This window comes from Oncorhynchus keta, chromosome 34 (assembly GCF_023373465.1).
Source record: "Oncorhynchus keta strain PuntledgeMale-10-30-2019 chromosome 34, Oket_V2, whole genome shotgun sequence".
NCBI lineage: Eukaryota > Metazoa > Chordata > Actinopteri > Salmoniformes > Salmonidae > Oncorhynchus > Oncorhynchus keta.
In genome coordinates this window covers 70,019,213-70,036,289 of record NC_068454.1, presented here as the reverse complement: position 1 = coordinate 70,036,289, position 17,077 = coordinate 70,019,213, and the positions used below count along the sequence as shown (strand labels likewise).

Sequence of the window (17,077 nt, the reverse complement as noted above, 5' to 3'; positions counted from 1 at the left end):
GTGTGTGTGTGTGTGTGTGTGTGTGTGTGTGTGTGTGTGTGTGTGTGTGTGTGTGTGTGTGTGTGTGTGTGTGTGTTTGTGTTTGGAGCTTTGAGCACAACACACCGTGGTCAGCTGTGAATGATTGTATCAGGCTGTTAAGTGATGGGAGCAGCTCACACATTGTTGAAGATGATCAAACACAGGCCTGTTTCCCAGATTAACTTTCTCGCTCATGGTTGCCACAATACATTTTTAATCTGAGATTGATTATTATGCATGTTGTTGAATTTCTGACGCACATCAAACCTATAACCCACTGCGCTTTTATTTTGAAGTCACGTGTCAAGAAGAAACTATTCCCATCTAGGAATCCTCTTAGTGAGATTTGACTAATCAGATTATGTAGGGACATAGAACTATCCCTGCACTGACGCTGGTTGGTCATATAAATACATTCAAACCGTCTTTTTATATTGTTTTGCAGTAGGCCATTGTACGTACAAGGCTCATGTGATACATGGGATAGTCACATTTCTGAATTGTGACAAAATAACTGTAGTCCTATGGAAATTATTAACATATTGGAATGTTAAATCATTCCAACGAAGATTCAGAAGAGGACGAGGAGGAGGGAGATGGAGGAAGAGCGAAATATGTTTCTAATGTGACCATTTTTTTCTCTGGTTTCATACCAGGTAGGCTACGTGTACTAAGTTAGAATTTAGCATTTCCAAATACTCACATTTATATTGTCAAAAATATACCCTATAAAAACATAAATATGAGTCCTATTTTACCTTTATTTACATCGTCTTCGGAATTTTTCAGAGCGCTTTGTACTGTATCAGAGCGACTGTTGAGATTTATTCTTACAGTAGATGGCGCTCTAGGTATTTTGGATAGTTTTACTTTAAGTGTTTTAACAATTTCGTCATCATATTGCGACACCATCTGCAGCTACCGCGGGAATGTAGTTTTTAACAGTGACAACGCCAAATAGGTGTTGTTTACATAGTCAAATATTTTTGAACGAGCAATGTTTTGGAAGTGTCATTTGGTTCGGTCGAGATCTAGGTCACCGGTTATTTCATACGTCTGATATTATGGACATATTTGGGCGTTTTGTTGTGAATTTGCTCTTCCGGGGTGCTAGCCAGTCAGCTAGATAGTTAGCTAAATTACACAACTAGTGTCACTTCAGGGAAATGTGTTTCTTGTGACACAACGGAAACCTAATTTCACAGTGGTTCACACCTCCAAGAGTTGGTCCTTTATTGTCGTGTTAATCGAAGACCCGTCTTATACAGGATTCCTCCGGAATTTGGCCTGCTTTCGAAGAGTCGCGATGCTGAACGTCCCATCCCAGTCGTTCCCTGCAGCCAGCTCTCAGCAGCGTGTTGCTCCAGCCGGTCAGTCCGGCAGGAACAAGGTACTGTACCGGTAGTTGACGACATGATTGTTGTGTGAGAGTCATGCCTATATATCATACATAATGTTGATGTTCCATCAATGGATTAGACTATTGTGGTCCTACCATGTGAACGTTCTGTAGTCCAATTTTATATTGAGTTAGAAGACCCTGTATGCAAAGTCGACCTTAAATTGATTGTCATCATGCCACACACACCCTTTGACACCACTTTACTGAACTGTAAGTGTAAGGCTGTGTTAATCATGATACCACCTTTTCTGACTGTGAGGGCTGTTCTTCCATGTTGTTTCAGGTAGCATTGAAGCCTGGCCACAGTCTGATGGACTGGATCCGTGTGGCTAAGAGTGGCCGGGACCTGACAGGGCTGAGAGGCAGACTTATAGACGTCACGGAGGAGGAGCTGCAAAAACACAACACACGTGATGACTGCTGGACCTGCATACGAGGTTACACAAGTTAGCCCTATACTGTACACACACACAATACTGGTCCTGGTGTTTTTCCGGTTTTTGTTTCAGCCCAGTACTAACACACTACACTAACACTAACTAGTCAAGGGCTCAATGCCTTTCCAGGGCTAGAGTTGGAGAAACTGTGGTATCACTTAAATTGTTCAGGGAAATACATGTAAAAAGTACACATACACACAATCTGCATACTATCTGTACACAATTCTTCTCTCCACCTTCCGTAGTCCTAATTGAGTGATTCCCCACGATACCCAGTCAAAACAAATGACATGATTTTGGGGATTTTCATTAAATGTAATCCATAGAATAGTCCTTTCAGGGAAAGATTGTATTTGATATTTGTATCTAAAAGCATAATTGAGAAATAGTTCATCAAAGGTGGCATATTTATTACACATTTGCCTTACCTAGGCCTCCTTTAATAGCCAATAATGTTTAACCTGTAGATGCTGCAATACAAAGCAAAAATGTGTTTCATGTGAGGCTTTACCACTTGCTCTGTAATATAAGTAGTATTTTGATTTCACAAAAAATGTCTTAATTTATGAATATTTAATCACACAACATGAATATAGAAAACATGTTTAAAAATGCAATATATTATTATATACTCTACGGGCTTATCAATGTTCCAGACTGGGATCTCTGCAAGTTTTAAAGTTATGGCCCCTTTTTTAAATTGGCATAGTTCAGCAATGTAACCAATCACAGCCCTCCTACTTGTATCATTGCACATTCTGCAATTCACTATTTTGAATCAAATCTTCACATTCACTCTTTTGTTAATGCTTAAAAAATGGGTCATAACTAGTAGCAGAGGTCCCACTCTGGAACTTTGCTAAGTCTGTAGAGGATATAATGTTCAACCATATATTAAAACATGTGCCAATTTCAATATCATGTTTATATTTTTCAATATTCAGAAGTTAATGTAAAGAAAAAGTCATTGAAATAAAAATACTACTAATTTTACAGAGAAGGCAGTATAGCTTCATATGACATCAATTTTTGCTTTGTAGCACCTACAGAAGTAACATTATGGAGTCTTAGGAAGCCTAAGTTAGGACAAAATGTCATAATATGCCAACTTTAATAAATAATTTCTCAATTATGGTTTTAAATACAAATGTCAAATATATGTCAACAATTCTTCCTCCAAAGAACTATTACAGTATGTTTTGTTACGTTACAGCCCTATTATAGAATGGATTACATTGTTTTTTCCCCCTCATCAATCTACACACAATGCCCTATAATGAAGTGAAAATAGGTTTGTAGAAATATTTGCAAATTTATAAAAAATAACAAAAAAACAGATCTTATTTACGTAAGTATCCAGACCCTTTCCTATGAGTCTCAAAATTGAGCTCGGGTGCATCCTGTTACCATTGATCATCCTTGAGATGTTTCTACAACTTGATTAGAGTCCACCTGTGGTAAATTCAATTGATTGGACATGATTTGGAAAGGCACACTGTCTATATAAGGTCCCACTGTTGACAGTGCATGTCAGAGCAAAAACTAAGCCATGAGGTCGACGGGAATTGTCTGTGGAGCTCCGAGACAGGATTGTGTCGAGGCATAGATCTGAGGATTGGTACCAAAAACAATCTGCAGCATTGAAGTTCCCCAAGAACACAGTGGCCTCCATCATTCTTAAATAGAAGAAGTTTGGAACCACCAAGACTCTTCCTACAGCTGACCGTCCGGCCAAACTAAGCAATCGGAGGAGAAGGGCCTTGGTCAGGGAGATGACAAGCACCTGATGGTCACTCAGGACTTCAGAGCGCTCAGAACTTCAGACTGCGGCGAAGGTTGACCTTCCAACAGGACAAAGACCCTAAGCACACAGCCAAGACAATGCAGACGTGGACAGTCTCTGACTGTCCTTGAGTGGCCCAGCCAGAGCCCGGACTTGAACCCGATCAAACATCTCTGGAAAGACCTGAAAATAGCTGTGCATCGTTGCTCCACATCCAACCTGACAGACAGAGCTTGAGAAACTCCCCAAATACAGGTGTGCCAAGCTTGTAGTGTCATACCCAAGAAGACTCGAGGCTGTAATCGCTGCCAAAGGTGCTACAACAAAGTAGTCAGTAAAGGGTCTGAATACTTATGTAAATGTTATATTTCAGTTATTTATTTGTAATACATTTGCAAACATTTCTACAAACCTGTTTTTGTAATTATCTGGTATTGTGTGTAGATTGATGAAGGAAAAAAACATGTAATCCGTTTTAGAACAAGGCTGTAACGTACCAAAATGTGGAAAAACTCAAGGGGTCTGAATACTTTCCGAAGGCACTGTATATGGATTACATAGAGTGAAAATCCCCCAAATCATGGTCTTCTTTTGTCTGTGTTTCGTGAGGAATCACTTTCGTAAGGAATCGAACACATTTCATCCTCTCGTTTCCACATGTGCGTCATTGAGATTAAATGCACTCATTGGTAGTCATGGAGTGGGTTCATTTGTCCAAGGACATTGAGTAATAAAGCTTAATTGCATTTGCTATGAAGGAAGATTATGCAGGCTTTAGTGTCTAGGACTCTGTCCACTTCTTCTTATTCAGAGCAGAACAGGGGTGCCCTCCCTCCCTTTGTGTGCCTCTCTTTCTCTCTTCCCTCCCTATACCCCTCTCTCTTACCCAAACTCATACACTCACATATGCTTGATACACAGGAAGAACCTTTTTGGACTTAGTTGACAAACAAATAACAACCCCCAGCAGCAGCATTAGGTTGTAGAGAAGAAATATGGAATTACACAACCGTATGCTGATAACATTATCATCATGCCTCATTATTATTCACGTTTTCAGATTTGTTGATCGCACTCATCAGCACTCCCATAGGGATGTGTGATGGAGGCATTAGCTAACCAATTTAATATCAGTAGGCTATAAGACCGTTATTGGCGATTGTATACACAAATGAAGGTTCCCTGTGGTGTACATACCTTCTCCTCTCATACAAAGTGTTTCCCTGTGACCCTTTTCTTTTTTCAGGGTCAGTAAGTCACCCAGCTACAGCGTGGCCATGTCTTTGTGTTGGGAGGATAGTGCTGTGTTTGTTGGGATAATGTCTCTGTTGGGGATGATAATGTTGTATTTGGTGGGAGAATTACTTTTTGTTGAGAGGATAATGTTGTTTGTTGGGATAATGTTGTGTTTGTTGGGATAATGTCTTTGAGTAGGGTATGTGTCTTTGTTGTGAGAAGGCTTTCTATAGAAAGAATTGGAGGCTGGGCACAGTCTTCAACTACCCCTCAACACCATACATTACAATGTGTATAGTTTAATCATTCATAACCATTTATTTGAATGTATTGGCTGAATTCACTGATATATTTGTTGTTGTGAGTGGGCCCACATACATGTAGACTGACTGTACACTGAGTATACAAAACATTAAGAACACCTGCTCTTTCCATGACATAGACTGACCAGGTGACAGCTATGATCCCTTATGGATGTCACTTGTAAAACCACTTCAATCGGTGTAGATAAAGGGGTTAAAGAAGGATTTTTAAGCCTTGAGACGATTGAGACATGGACTGTCTTTGTGCATTGAGGTTGAATGGAAAAGACAAAAAATGTAAGTGCCTTTGAACTGGTTATGGTAGTCAGTGCCAGGCGCACCGGTCTGTGCCAAGAACTGCAACGCTGCATCCCTGTGGAACGCTTTCGACACCTCCTAGAGTCCATGCCCCGACAAATTGAGGCTGTGCTGAGGGCAAAATGTTGCAACTCAATTTAAGGAAGGTGTTCCTAATGTTTGGTATACTCCATGTATAAGACTAGACATTAGTTTCTGTCAGCAGAGGGCACTAACTTGTCACACCTCTTACAGTATTACATCTTATACTTCAGTTAGGCTTTTGGGTGAAGACTTTTGGGAGCCACCATCCCTCCAATGTTTTGTCATTTCTTACACGAGTTAGCTATTTGTTTTGCCTTTTGTGAGTATTTAGTGAATAAATACTGTTATTTCCTGTGTGTGTCTCAGGCATGGTTTATAATGTGAGCCCCTACATGGATTTCCACCCTGGAGGAGAGGAGGAACTGATGAAGGCAGCTGGGATAGACGGAACAGACCTTTTTGACCAGGTCAGCTCTCATTGGACTCTCCCGAGTTAAAGGACGACCTTGGAAGTTCACATGTTAAAACACACAAGTTCAAAACATTAACGCACATGTGTGTTATGACGCCGTGCGTGTCTAAGCTCTCTTCCTCACTTTCTCCATGTCTGCCTTTGTCCCTGAATCTGTGGCCATATGAGCAGGTCCACCGGTGGGTGAACTATGAGTCCATGTTAAAGGAGTGTCTGGTAGGGAGGATGGCTCTGAAGGTCAGCACTGCTCTCAAAGGTACAGTAACACACAATTCCTCAGTCTCAGGACTTTAATGCACCGTAGTCTCTCTTTCATGCAGGATGTTTTTTTGACCCTTTCTAATTTGTCTCCACAGCTCAGTCTGTGATAAAGGACAGCATCACTCATTTAAATGGTAATGTACAAAATAACAATAAGAATAGTGCAGAAACCCCCCACGATTGTTCTGTACTGTCTGGTGTTTGTGTGTGGGTGTTCTATATCCCGTGTGGCTGAAATTAGAGTCCTTACTCTAGTCTCTCTCTCTCCTCAGGTCTAGCCCCCCCTCCTCCGCCCACCTCCATGCTCCCTCCTGCTTTCCTCACCCCTCCCTCACCCTCCTCATCACTGCAACCCTCAGCCGCCCCGCCACCAACCCAACCCAAAGATGCCCGGCCCAGGTACACTCACAAAACAACAAGAACAACTGTTATGATATTGAGAATGGTGACAGACTGGATGATGTGAGGTATGATAGATAGATGTGAGAAGGTAATGAACATACTGTATCTGTACATATATTTGTTTTTAGGTATGACTGGTTTCAAACTGATGTCACAGTCAATATTGTGGTTTACACCAAACGGAAGGTAAACATCCCCACTTTGCAATTTTAAAATGCCAAGATTTGAGTGAAATGTGAGCCAGAATGGGCAGTAGTTGTTCTTTAACCCCCCCCTCTTTTCTCTCTCCTCTTTCCCTCTTCTCCCTTATTTTCTCTCCTCTCGCAGCTCCCAAGCTCTGGCTGTACCATAGTTGACCTGCAAGATGGTGTTCTACGGGTGGAAGTTCTTCTGGGGAAAATGTCCTACATACTGCGACAACGTAAGTCGCAGCTTCCTTTGATACAACATTGTGACTGTCCACTATGCCAGGGAGCTGTTTTCTGACATGCGTTATCGTAGCCGCCTCTTTCAATCTCCTTTCTTTTATCCATCTATTACAGCCATACTCTCTCTTTCTCCCTAACCATCCTGTACTAGGGGTGTGAACGTTTAAACCAAATTGGCATCGTTAACTGAAAAACTATGTTTATTATTATAGATTTTTCTTATTTACTCCCATAAAATGTAAATCACAGTGCAGTTATCACACCTAGCACTAACAGCTCCCGAACATCATCATAAAGGGAACATACCTAACGCAAAAATGCTGTAATGTTAGAAGGTGGAGATATGCATCTTTCAAATGATTTGCCACGGATATAAAGCGCTCTGAACTTCATCGTCGTTAATAGTTGGAAAAATGACAGGGATGTGACAGCATCCCTGTCTGTCTTTGTCCTGTTTGGCAATAATTTGAGAAGTTAAATGAGAAGGTGATGAAATGCAAACTTTGCGAGGTAGAATTGAGCAACAGTGGCAATACAGGTGCAATGCTTAACCGTCTGAAAGGGAGGCACCTTAAAAAAAACGTGCCCAAATGAAACTGCCTATTTCTCAGGCCCAGAAGCTAGAATATGCATATACATTGCAGATTAGGATAGAAAACACTCTAAAGTTTCCAAAACTGTCAAAATATTGTCTGTGAGTATAATAGAACTGATATTGCAGGTGAAAGAAAACCTGAGGAAAATCTAACCAGGAAGTGCTGTTATTCTGAAATCTCTCTGTTCCATTGCATGACTACCCTCCATTTTAAGGGATATCAACCAGATTCCTTTCCCTGTGGCTTCCACATGGTGTGAACAGTCTTTAGACATAGTTTCAGGCTTTTATTCTGAAAAATGAGCGAGAATGATCACATCGCGTCAGTGGATAGCTGTGTGTCCCCAGAGTTTTGCATGCGCGAGCAGCTTGGAGCAGAACTTTTCTCTCTCTCTCCTATTGAAAAAGCTTGTAATTTAATTTGAATTTGGCGCTCTGCAATTCAGCGGATGTTGACGAAAATGATCCCGCTAAAGGGATCGGTGCGCCAATTAACACCCAAACCGTTGTTGGCAGCAGCAGCGCAGGCCCCAAACAACAGTCATTAGACAGGCTCTTCAGTCTTCACACGAAACAAGTGCGATATTGGACGGAGTGAGAAAATCACAGCGCAGAAATGATTGAAGTTGATATGCAGCCATTTTCAATGGTAGAGGATATCGGCTTCAATGCACTAATGGCATATCTAGAACCAGACTACAAGATGCCATATCGAACAACTGTGATGGCTCAGATGGAGAACCGTAATGATTGCTCTGCAAGTACAAAACGCAAGCTCTCAAAGTCAAACACCTCATACCGTGGCATTAACAATATCAAATCAAAGTGTATTGGTCGCGTACACAGATTTGCAGAAGTTATCACAGGCGCAGCGAAATACATTGTTGGACATCTACTGTATGAACACGCTGTCTTACATCATCACTGAAATGAAACACCACGTTGATGAGAAGTGGGACATAAGGTAGGGATTTCACATCACATCGTTACACCAGCCTAATCGCGGGTGTTGATAGGCTTAACGTCATAAACAGCAGACCTGCTGCCAAAACGCACAAAAGTGCTGTTTGAATGAATGCTTACGAGCCTGCTGGTGCCTACCATCGCTCAGTCAGACTGCTCTATCAAATCATAGACTTAATTATAACATAATAACACACAGAAATGCGAGCCGTGGGTCATTAATATGGTCGAATCCGGAAACTATCATCTCGAAAACAAGACATTTATTCTTTCAGTGAAGTACGGAACTGTTCCGTATTTTATCTGACGGGTGGCATCCATAAGTCTAAATATTCCTGTTACATTGTACAACCTTCAATGTTATGTCATAATTACTTAACATTCTGGCAAATTAGTTCGCAATGAGCCAGGCGGCCCAAACTGTTGCATATACCCTGACTGTGTGCAAGGAACGCAAGAGAAGTGACACAATTTCACCTGGTTAGTATTGCCTGCTAACCTGGATTTATCTTTGCTAAATATGCAGGTTTAAAAATATATACTTCTGTGTATTGATTTTAAGAAAGGCATTGATGTTTATGGATAGGTACACGTTGGAGCAACGACAGTCCTTTTTCGCGAATGCGCACTGCATCGATTATATACAACGCAGGACATGCTAGATAAACTAGTAATATCATCAACCATGTGTAGTTATAACTAGTGATTATGATTGATTAAGTTTAATGCTAGCTAGCAACTTACCTTGGCTTCTTACTGCATTCGGGTAACAGGCAGGCTCCTCGTGAGGCAGGTGGTTAGAGCGTTGGACTAGTTAACCATAAGGTTGTCAGCTCAGGGATTCAATCTTGCAAGGTAAAAATCTGTCGTTCTGCCTCTGAACAGGCAGTTTAACCCACTGTTTCTAGGCTGTCATTGAAAATAAGAATGTGTTCTTAACTGACCTGCCTAGTTAAATAAAGGTTAAATAAAGGTGTAAATAAATCAAAATAAAAATTGGCGTCCAAAATTACCGATTTCCAATTGTTATGAAAACTTGAAATCGGCCCTAATTAATCGGCCATTCCGATTAATCAGTCGACCTCTAATTCCAACTATAATCATTCTATTCCAGGAGTTCACCAATTAACTAGGTCTATATTGTTTTGCCCATATAATGCAGCCTTGCATGGCACAGTGTGGAAATTATAACAAAAGTGCAGGAAATGCAGAAATGTATGAAAATGCTGAACATTATTTTTGTTTGAAGTTGCATTGAACAGTTATAAAACATTCAGAATGGAGAGAGACCCATTGAATCACTTATCATTTGTGTTGCCACCCTAGGAACTATTCATAAAGCATATTTAGAATTTGTATTATTCACAAACATAAAATAACTGCGTACCGTCAAATGTGATATGATATTTTGGCCATATCGCCCAGCCCTGAAATGAAGTCCCATGTACTGACTACAGTGGGTGCAGCAGTAAGCAGTGAGTGGGTGCAGCAGTAAGGTGAGGGCTGTCTGGTAGCCACAACTGCCCCCTCGCATTGAGGATTTAATGTTAAAGGCTGACCGCGATACTACTGTAGGCATTGTTTCCAGAAAACAGTATCCCCATTATAGTGAATGGGAAAATGGCGATCTTTCTGGTCATTTTTCATGTTTATAAAAATAAAAAACACGACCATGGTACCAATAATTGCTTCTATTTCACCAGATGTATGTCCTTGAACCGATTACTTTAAAATTGCACACAGACTAGTTAGAAGGATAATTTAGTTGCTAATGGCCGCCTTCAACTTGAGATACTTATTGAGAGAGGAGGCAGCATTGAGATTGCATTGCGCAGTTGACGTTGCAGGCTATGTTTCCAAAAACTCCTCCATAAAGCAAGATGTTTTTTTCAAGTTTTTTATTTTATTAACAACAAATCAATACAGAAAGTACATGAAGGAACACAAGTATATTTAAATGATAAACAATGGACAATTGAGCTCGGGGGTACAATATCACATTACAATTACACAAGGACCTTAAGGGACATGCATATACTTACAATTCTAACAGCTTTTCTGTTAGTAGAGCATTTAACCGTCTTAAAATACAGTTCCATTTATTTTTGTCGGGTAAGTAAATGTGTTTTTGTGTTTGTAAATTTACATTTGTGAATATGAAATTTGGCCAAAAGAATAATGAAATTAATTACATAAAAATGTTTCAGCTTATTTCTATCGTATGTAAAGAATCCAAGCAGTTCATCTCTCCACAATAGTGTAAAATCTTCAGAAATGTGTTCAATTATATTTCCACAGTTTTCTTACATGAATACAATGGCAAAAGATATGCAACACTGTTTCTGGGTGGTCATTACAAAAGGAGCCATTAGAGTTTATGTTTTCCTTAAACTTCTTCATATAGTGGTTGGCAGGATAATATTTATGAATAATTTTAAAGGAAACTCCCTTAATTTTGTTAACAAGTAGGTATGTGTGTGGCAACATCCAAACTTTTTTTCCAACCGATATTATCAATAAATCCATTCCAATAAGGCATGACATAAAGTATAGATACAACATCCTGCTGAAACAAGGCTCAGTTGTTGAATGGACCAAAAGAGAAACCAATCTTTCCTACTGATGAGTCAACAGGGTCAATAGAAGGTAGGTTCTGAGGGTCAGGTCTTGACACGTTCCTGAATAACAGAGCAGCACCTGAGGGAATGGCATCTAAAACAATTGCAAAATCTTTAGGTGTTACAGGGACCTTGTAAAGTGATAAGAATTCTTTATAACTGAGTAAAAGACCCTCTGCATTTACCAGTTGGCTCACCAATAGGATATTATTTCTGAACCAATATTCTAAAAATAAAGAAGTATTTTTATACAATATATCCCGATTATTCCATATGTAATATCTGTGTGGAGAAAAATTGTGTTTATAAATTAAGGACCATGTCAAGAAGCTGCAGATGAAAAGCAGAAAGTTTCACTGGAATTTTGTCAATATTACAATTGCAAAACAAAATGAATTTAAGGCCACCAAAAGTAGAGAAGACATGATGAGGAATAACATTTGAGATAGAAGTGGGTCTTCTTAGGAATTGTTTTATCCAATTGATCTTAATTATTATTTAAAGTAGTAAAGTCCAGAAAATTCAGCCCACCATTCTCATAAGTGTTCATTACAACAGTTTTCCTAATGTGATGGGTACTGTTCCTCCACAGAAAGTTGAAAAGCATCTGTTCTATCTCCTTGCTTATTTTACTGTCAAGATATAAAGATAGAGCGCCATATGTTAGTCTAGAGATACCTTCAGCCTTGGTTATTAGGACTCTGCCTTTTAAAGATAGGTCCCTCTAGCCATTGATTTAGCTTATTGTGGGGGTTTTTAATAAGAGGGTTAACATTTAGTAAGCCTCTAGACTTTTGATCCTTTGTAATGGTTATGCCTAAATATGTAAGTTCTTCTTTTACTGGAATACCATAATATGAAGGTGTCACACAATCTTTGACAGCTATGAGTTCACATTTATTAATGTTAAGATATAGACCAGACGCTTTGGAAAAGGATTGTATCACATTGATCGATATGGGAATTTGGTTCGCGTCTTTCACAAAAAGTGTAGGATCATCAGCCAGCTTGCTTATAATAATTTCTTTACCAGCTATGGAAATACCTTGTACAGGACTATTATTTAAAGAATTTGCAAGAAGTTGGGTGATTAATAAAAACAGGTATGGAGAGAGAGGACAACTTTGCCTAATTCCTTTCTTTAATTCAAATCTATGTGAGGTGCCATAATTCAATTTGATAGAGCTGTTACCATTTGTATAGAGAGTCTTAACTTAGGCCGCCCCATCCCGCATGCGGGATCGTGACTACAGCCTCAAGCTCATTACCATAACGCAACATTAGCGATTTCTAAAAATTGCAAATGAAATGAAATAAATATGCCTGCCCTCAAGCTTATCCTTTTCTTAACAATCCTGTCGTCTCAGATTTTCAAAATATGCTTTAGAACCAGAGAAAATCAATAATTTGTGTAAGAGTGGTGATAGCTAGCTTAGCATTTAGCGTTAGCATTTAGCACGCAACATTCACAAAAACCAGCAAAGGGATCAAATAAAATAATTTACCTTTGAAGAACTTCAGATGTTTCAATGAGGAGACTCTCAGTTACATAGCAGATGTCCAGTTTTTCCTGAAAGATGCTTGTGTAGGACACAACGTTCCGTTTTGTTACTATGCATTTGGCTACCGAAACTAACCGAAAATTCAGTCACCTAAACGTCGAACTTTTTCCGAATTAACTCCATAATATCGACTGAAACATGGAAAACGTTGTTTGAATCAATCCTCAAGGTGTTTTGTCATATATCTCTTCATTGAAATGCAGTCCCTGGAAGCGTGCATTCTTCTCTGATTCGGATGGAAAAATACTGGTACCTGACTTTTGCGCACCAATTTCCACGCAGACACCGTGCGGGACACTTGGTAATTGTAGGCTCTTATGGTCAATCTTCCAATGATATGCCTACAAATACGTCACAATGCTGCAGACACCTGGGGGAAACGATAGGAAGTGTCCGTTCATTCCTGTCGCATTCACAGCCATATAAGGCGATCATGGAAAACGTGCCTTCAAAAATCCTGTTGATTTCCTGGTCACTCAAACATCTTGGTTTTGCCTGTAGATATTGTTCTATGGCACTCACAGTGAAAATCTTTGCAGTTCTGGAAACGTCAGAGTGTCTTCTTTCCAAAACTATCAATTCCAAGCATAGTCGAGCATCTTTTCGTGACAAAATATTGCGCTGAAAACGGGCACGTCTTTTTATCCAAAAATGAAATACTGCCCCTATAGGACTAACAGGTTAGCCTTACAGAAAAAATCCCCCAAAAGCCAAGTCTCTCAAGGGAGTGGAAGAGAAACTGATGCTCTACAGTGTCAAATGCTTTATAAAAATCCAAAAATAATATGAAGCTATCCTCAGTTATTAGGTCTGAGCAGTCAAGTATGTCTAATACTAGTCTGACATTGTTAGAAATATGTCTGTTCCTCACTTCTTTTTTAGACTTAGGTATCAGTGTTATTAACCCCTGACTCATTGTAGGAGGGAGAACATTTTTTTTTTTAATACTCTCTAAAAAGACTTCAAATAGGAAGGGAGCTACTTGCTCAGAAAATAATTTGTCAAATTCCAATGTAATTCCATCAACACCTGGTGATTTATTGTTCTTAGATGTTTGATAGACTCTATAATCTCTTCCACTTTGATGGGTTCATCACACTGTTTAGATTCTATATCACTGATAGAGTGAACATTATTCAGTGAGTTAAAAAACATATCTGTGGATTCCTGACAGTACGTAGAGCTATACAATTTTCTGTCAAAATTGCTACAGTATTTAGCTATTTAATTTTTGGTCATCTGTAATAACACCATCAATGTTTAACTTATGGATAATGTTATTTTTAGAGTGAAATTTCTCAAGTCTAAAGAAATAGGATTAAGTCTGTTCTCCCTCCTCAATCAATTGTTTCCTAGATCTAATAAAGGCTCCTTCTGCTTTTAATTTATATATATTATCCAGTTTATTTTGTAACTCAATCAGTTCCATCTTCTCCCCCGTGAGGTCGGCTGGGGACCTCTGAGAAAGGGAAGTTTTCCTCCTCAGCTCTTCTGGTCTTAGCAAGATTACTACCATATTTTCTAAGGTATTTGGACACCTCCAGTTTAAAGAGCTCCCAGTTCTTGCAATAAGAGTTTTCTTCACAAGCCCTTTCCCAAAAGTGTGAGAACAGATCTTTAACCTCACATTTAACTATATCATTATTTAATAATGAGCTATTTAGCTTTCAGTAGGATGCTCTACCAAGCTCTATCAGGGGTAAATATTTTGATATCAATGTAAATATCCCTATGGTCTGTGAGGGGAGTAGTACAAATATTTGTAGTAACAAACTCACTATCAATACATTTGGATATAAGACAAAAATCTATTCTGGATTGTATGATCTTGTTTTGTTACTCCAAGTGAATGATCTGCCAGCCGGAAACCTGTCTCTCCATATATCAGTAAGATCAAACTTTTCCATAAAAAGTATTAAACCCAAATTCTGATTGGTTGGTCTACCTGGGGGCCATCTATCAGTTGAATTATCTATAGTAATGTTAAAGTCCCCTCCTATCAATAATAACAAATTGGAAAATTTAGATAACCAATGAAGTATATGTTTCTCTATAGATTCAAGCAACTCATCATTCTCATGTTTGGTGTTGTACCCGTAGAAGTTTACAGTAATGAGCGTAATGTCATTGTAACTCATCATTCTCATGTTTGGTGTTGTACCCGTAGAAGTTTACAGTAATGAGTGTATTGTCATTGTAACTGATCACAAGACAAATAAAGTGACCAAAGGGGTCACATTCTGAGTGTAGAATATTACCACCAAAAGGTATTTTTCATTGTAGTGACACCAGCGGAGCGTTCAGATCCATGGGAAAGCCAAATATCGTTGCCCCACTGTGACCTCCAGAAGTTGGCATCAGCACAAATTGAGTGAGACTCTTGAAAAAAGCAAAAATCTGTTCGAAATTGTTTAGCAAATAAAAATTAAGGCCTTGCGATTCACATTGTTTGGTAACCCCCTAGCATTAAGAGAAACGATAGACAAAGACAAAACAACAAAGATTATATAAAAGTATAAACTGTAGTAGGATGAGTCAAAGACGTAGGAGCAGTGAACGTAAACGATAAGGAACCGAGATCTGCACCATTTAAGTGAATTTAAAGTGAAAATAGCTTATTCCATAAACACATTGAGCTCGACGTTATCCGTCTTTGAAATTAAACTCAAAAGAAAATTATGTTCAAGACCAAACCAAGGGTTCTTGTAGTAAGAGAGACTAAAAACCAACTTTAGTGTAATCAGGAACTATTCTGAGAAATAAAATACAAATGAATAATTTTAATTAAAGGTTACCTACTATTTTAAGTGCATATGAAAACTGAACATAACAAAAAATGGAATAAAAAATATTTTACATGTTCCTAAGACCTTTTTCACTTGGAAATGAGTATTAATAACTAAATAGAGCAATAACTGTGTAAAGTCAGAGCAGACCTGTATGCCCTTTAAAACACTATCTTAGTTACTGCATACATAAAAAAAATATATATAGCTTTCAATCTTCTTCGTAAGTTTGTAAACAAAATAGGACTTCCGGTCATAAAAGAAAAAACGAATAAATTGAAGTACCTGAGTATTCCTTTAAAATAGTCACCTGATGATTGTTAGGTAAACAATATAAGGAAAATGAGAATACCATGGCTGAAACCATCAACCTGTTCCTTCTGGTGAGATTTTAGGGAGGAATATGGATTTCTGAACCGTTGATGAAGCCTCGTCCTCCGACGAAGTAAGCAGCCTTTCCCTCATTTCGTGCTATCTTGATCATTGGCCACAACTTGTTCCTTCTTTCTATGTCCTCCGGGCTGAGATGCTCGGCGAAACGCAGACCATGGCTCTGGAGGAAGGCGTTCTTCCTAGCAGCTTTCCAGACAGCATCTCTGTAGAATCTGGCAGTGAAGAGGATGATAATACCCCTTGGTCTTGAATCGTTTTGCTGTTGCTTCTTGCCGAGGCGATGCACAACGTCGATGATATCACCAACTTTGTTCTTCTCTGCAGGCAAAACTTCTTGGCAGATACGGATAACCTCTCCTCACACATCTTCATTCTCCACCTCTGGCAAGCCGTAGAGTCTCAGGTTCCATCTTCATTCTCCACCTCTGGCAAGCCGTAGAGTCTCAGGTTCCATCTTCATTCTCCACCTCTGGCAAGCCGTAGAGTCTCAGGTTCCATCTTCATTCTCCACCTCTGGCAAGCCGTAGAGTCTCAGGTTCCATCTTCATTCTCCACCTCTGGCAAGCCGTAGAGTCTCAGGTTCCATCTTCATTCTCCACCTCTGGCAAGCCGTAGAGTCTCAGGTTCCATCTTCATTCTCCACCTCTGGCAAGCCGTAGAGTCTCAGGTTCCATCTTCATTCTCCACCTCTGGCAAGCCGTAGAGTCTCAGGTTCCATCTTCATTCTCCACCTCTGGCAAGCCGTAAAGTCTCAGGTTCCATCTTCATTCTCCACCTCTGGCAAGCCGTAGAGTCTCAGGTTCCATCTTCATTCTCCACCTCTGGCAAGCCGTAGAGTCTCAGGTTCCATCTTCATTCTCCACCTCTGGCAAGCCGTAGAGTCTCAGGTTCCATCTTCATTCTCCACCTCTGGCAAGCCGTAGAGTCTCAGGTTCCATCTTGTGTATTGTTCCAGATCAGTGAGACGTCGATGGTAGACATTGTTATTCTTTTCCACCATTTTTCAACTTTTGCCACTCTCGTTTTCACATCCTTGATTTCACCACATTCAAACTCCACAGTCTTTTTCAA

At 39.5% G+C, this 17,077-nt stretch overlaps 1 protein-coding gene across 2 annotated transcripts in view; it reads left to right on the top strand.

Annotated features, from left to right (window-relative positions):
- The first annotated feature begins 914 nt into the window (after window positions 1-914).
- The window catches only part of LOC118367758 (cytochrome b5 reductase 4), a 29,858-nt gene continuing 13,695 nt past the window's right edge, over window positions 915-17,077 (top strand). For both annotated transcript variants that reach the window (XM_052494595.1, XM_052494596.1), the window contains exons 1-8: window positions 915-1,411; window positions 1,707-1,860; window positions 5,893-5,993; window positions 6,170-6,254; window positions 6,355-6,393; window positions 6,532-6,658; window positions 6,790-6,847; window positions 6,989-7,082. In XM_052494595.1, coding sequence (XP_052350555.1) covers window positions 1,328-1,411; window positions 1,707-1,860; window positions 5,893-5,993; window positions 6,170-6,254; window positions 6,355-6,393; window positions 6,532-6,658; window positions 6,790-6,847; window positions 6,989-7,082 — 742 coding nt within the window. In that variant the 5' untranslated portion in view covers window positions 915-1,327. The remainder of the gene's footprint in view (window positions 1,412-1,706; window positions 1,861-5,892; window positions 5,994-6,169; window positions 6,255-6,354; window positions 6,394-6,531; window positions 6,659-6,789; window positions 6,848-6,988; window positions 7,083-17,077) is intronic.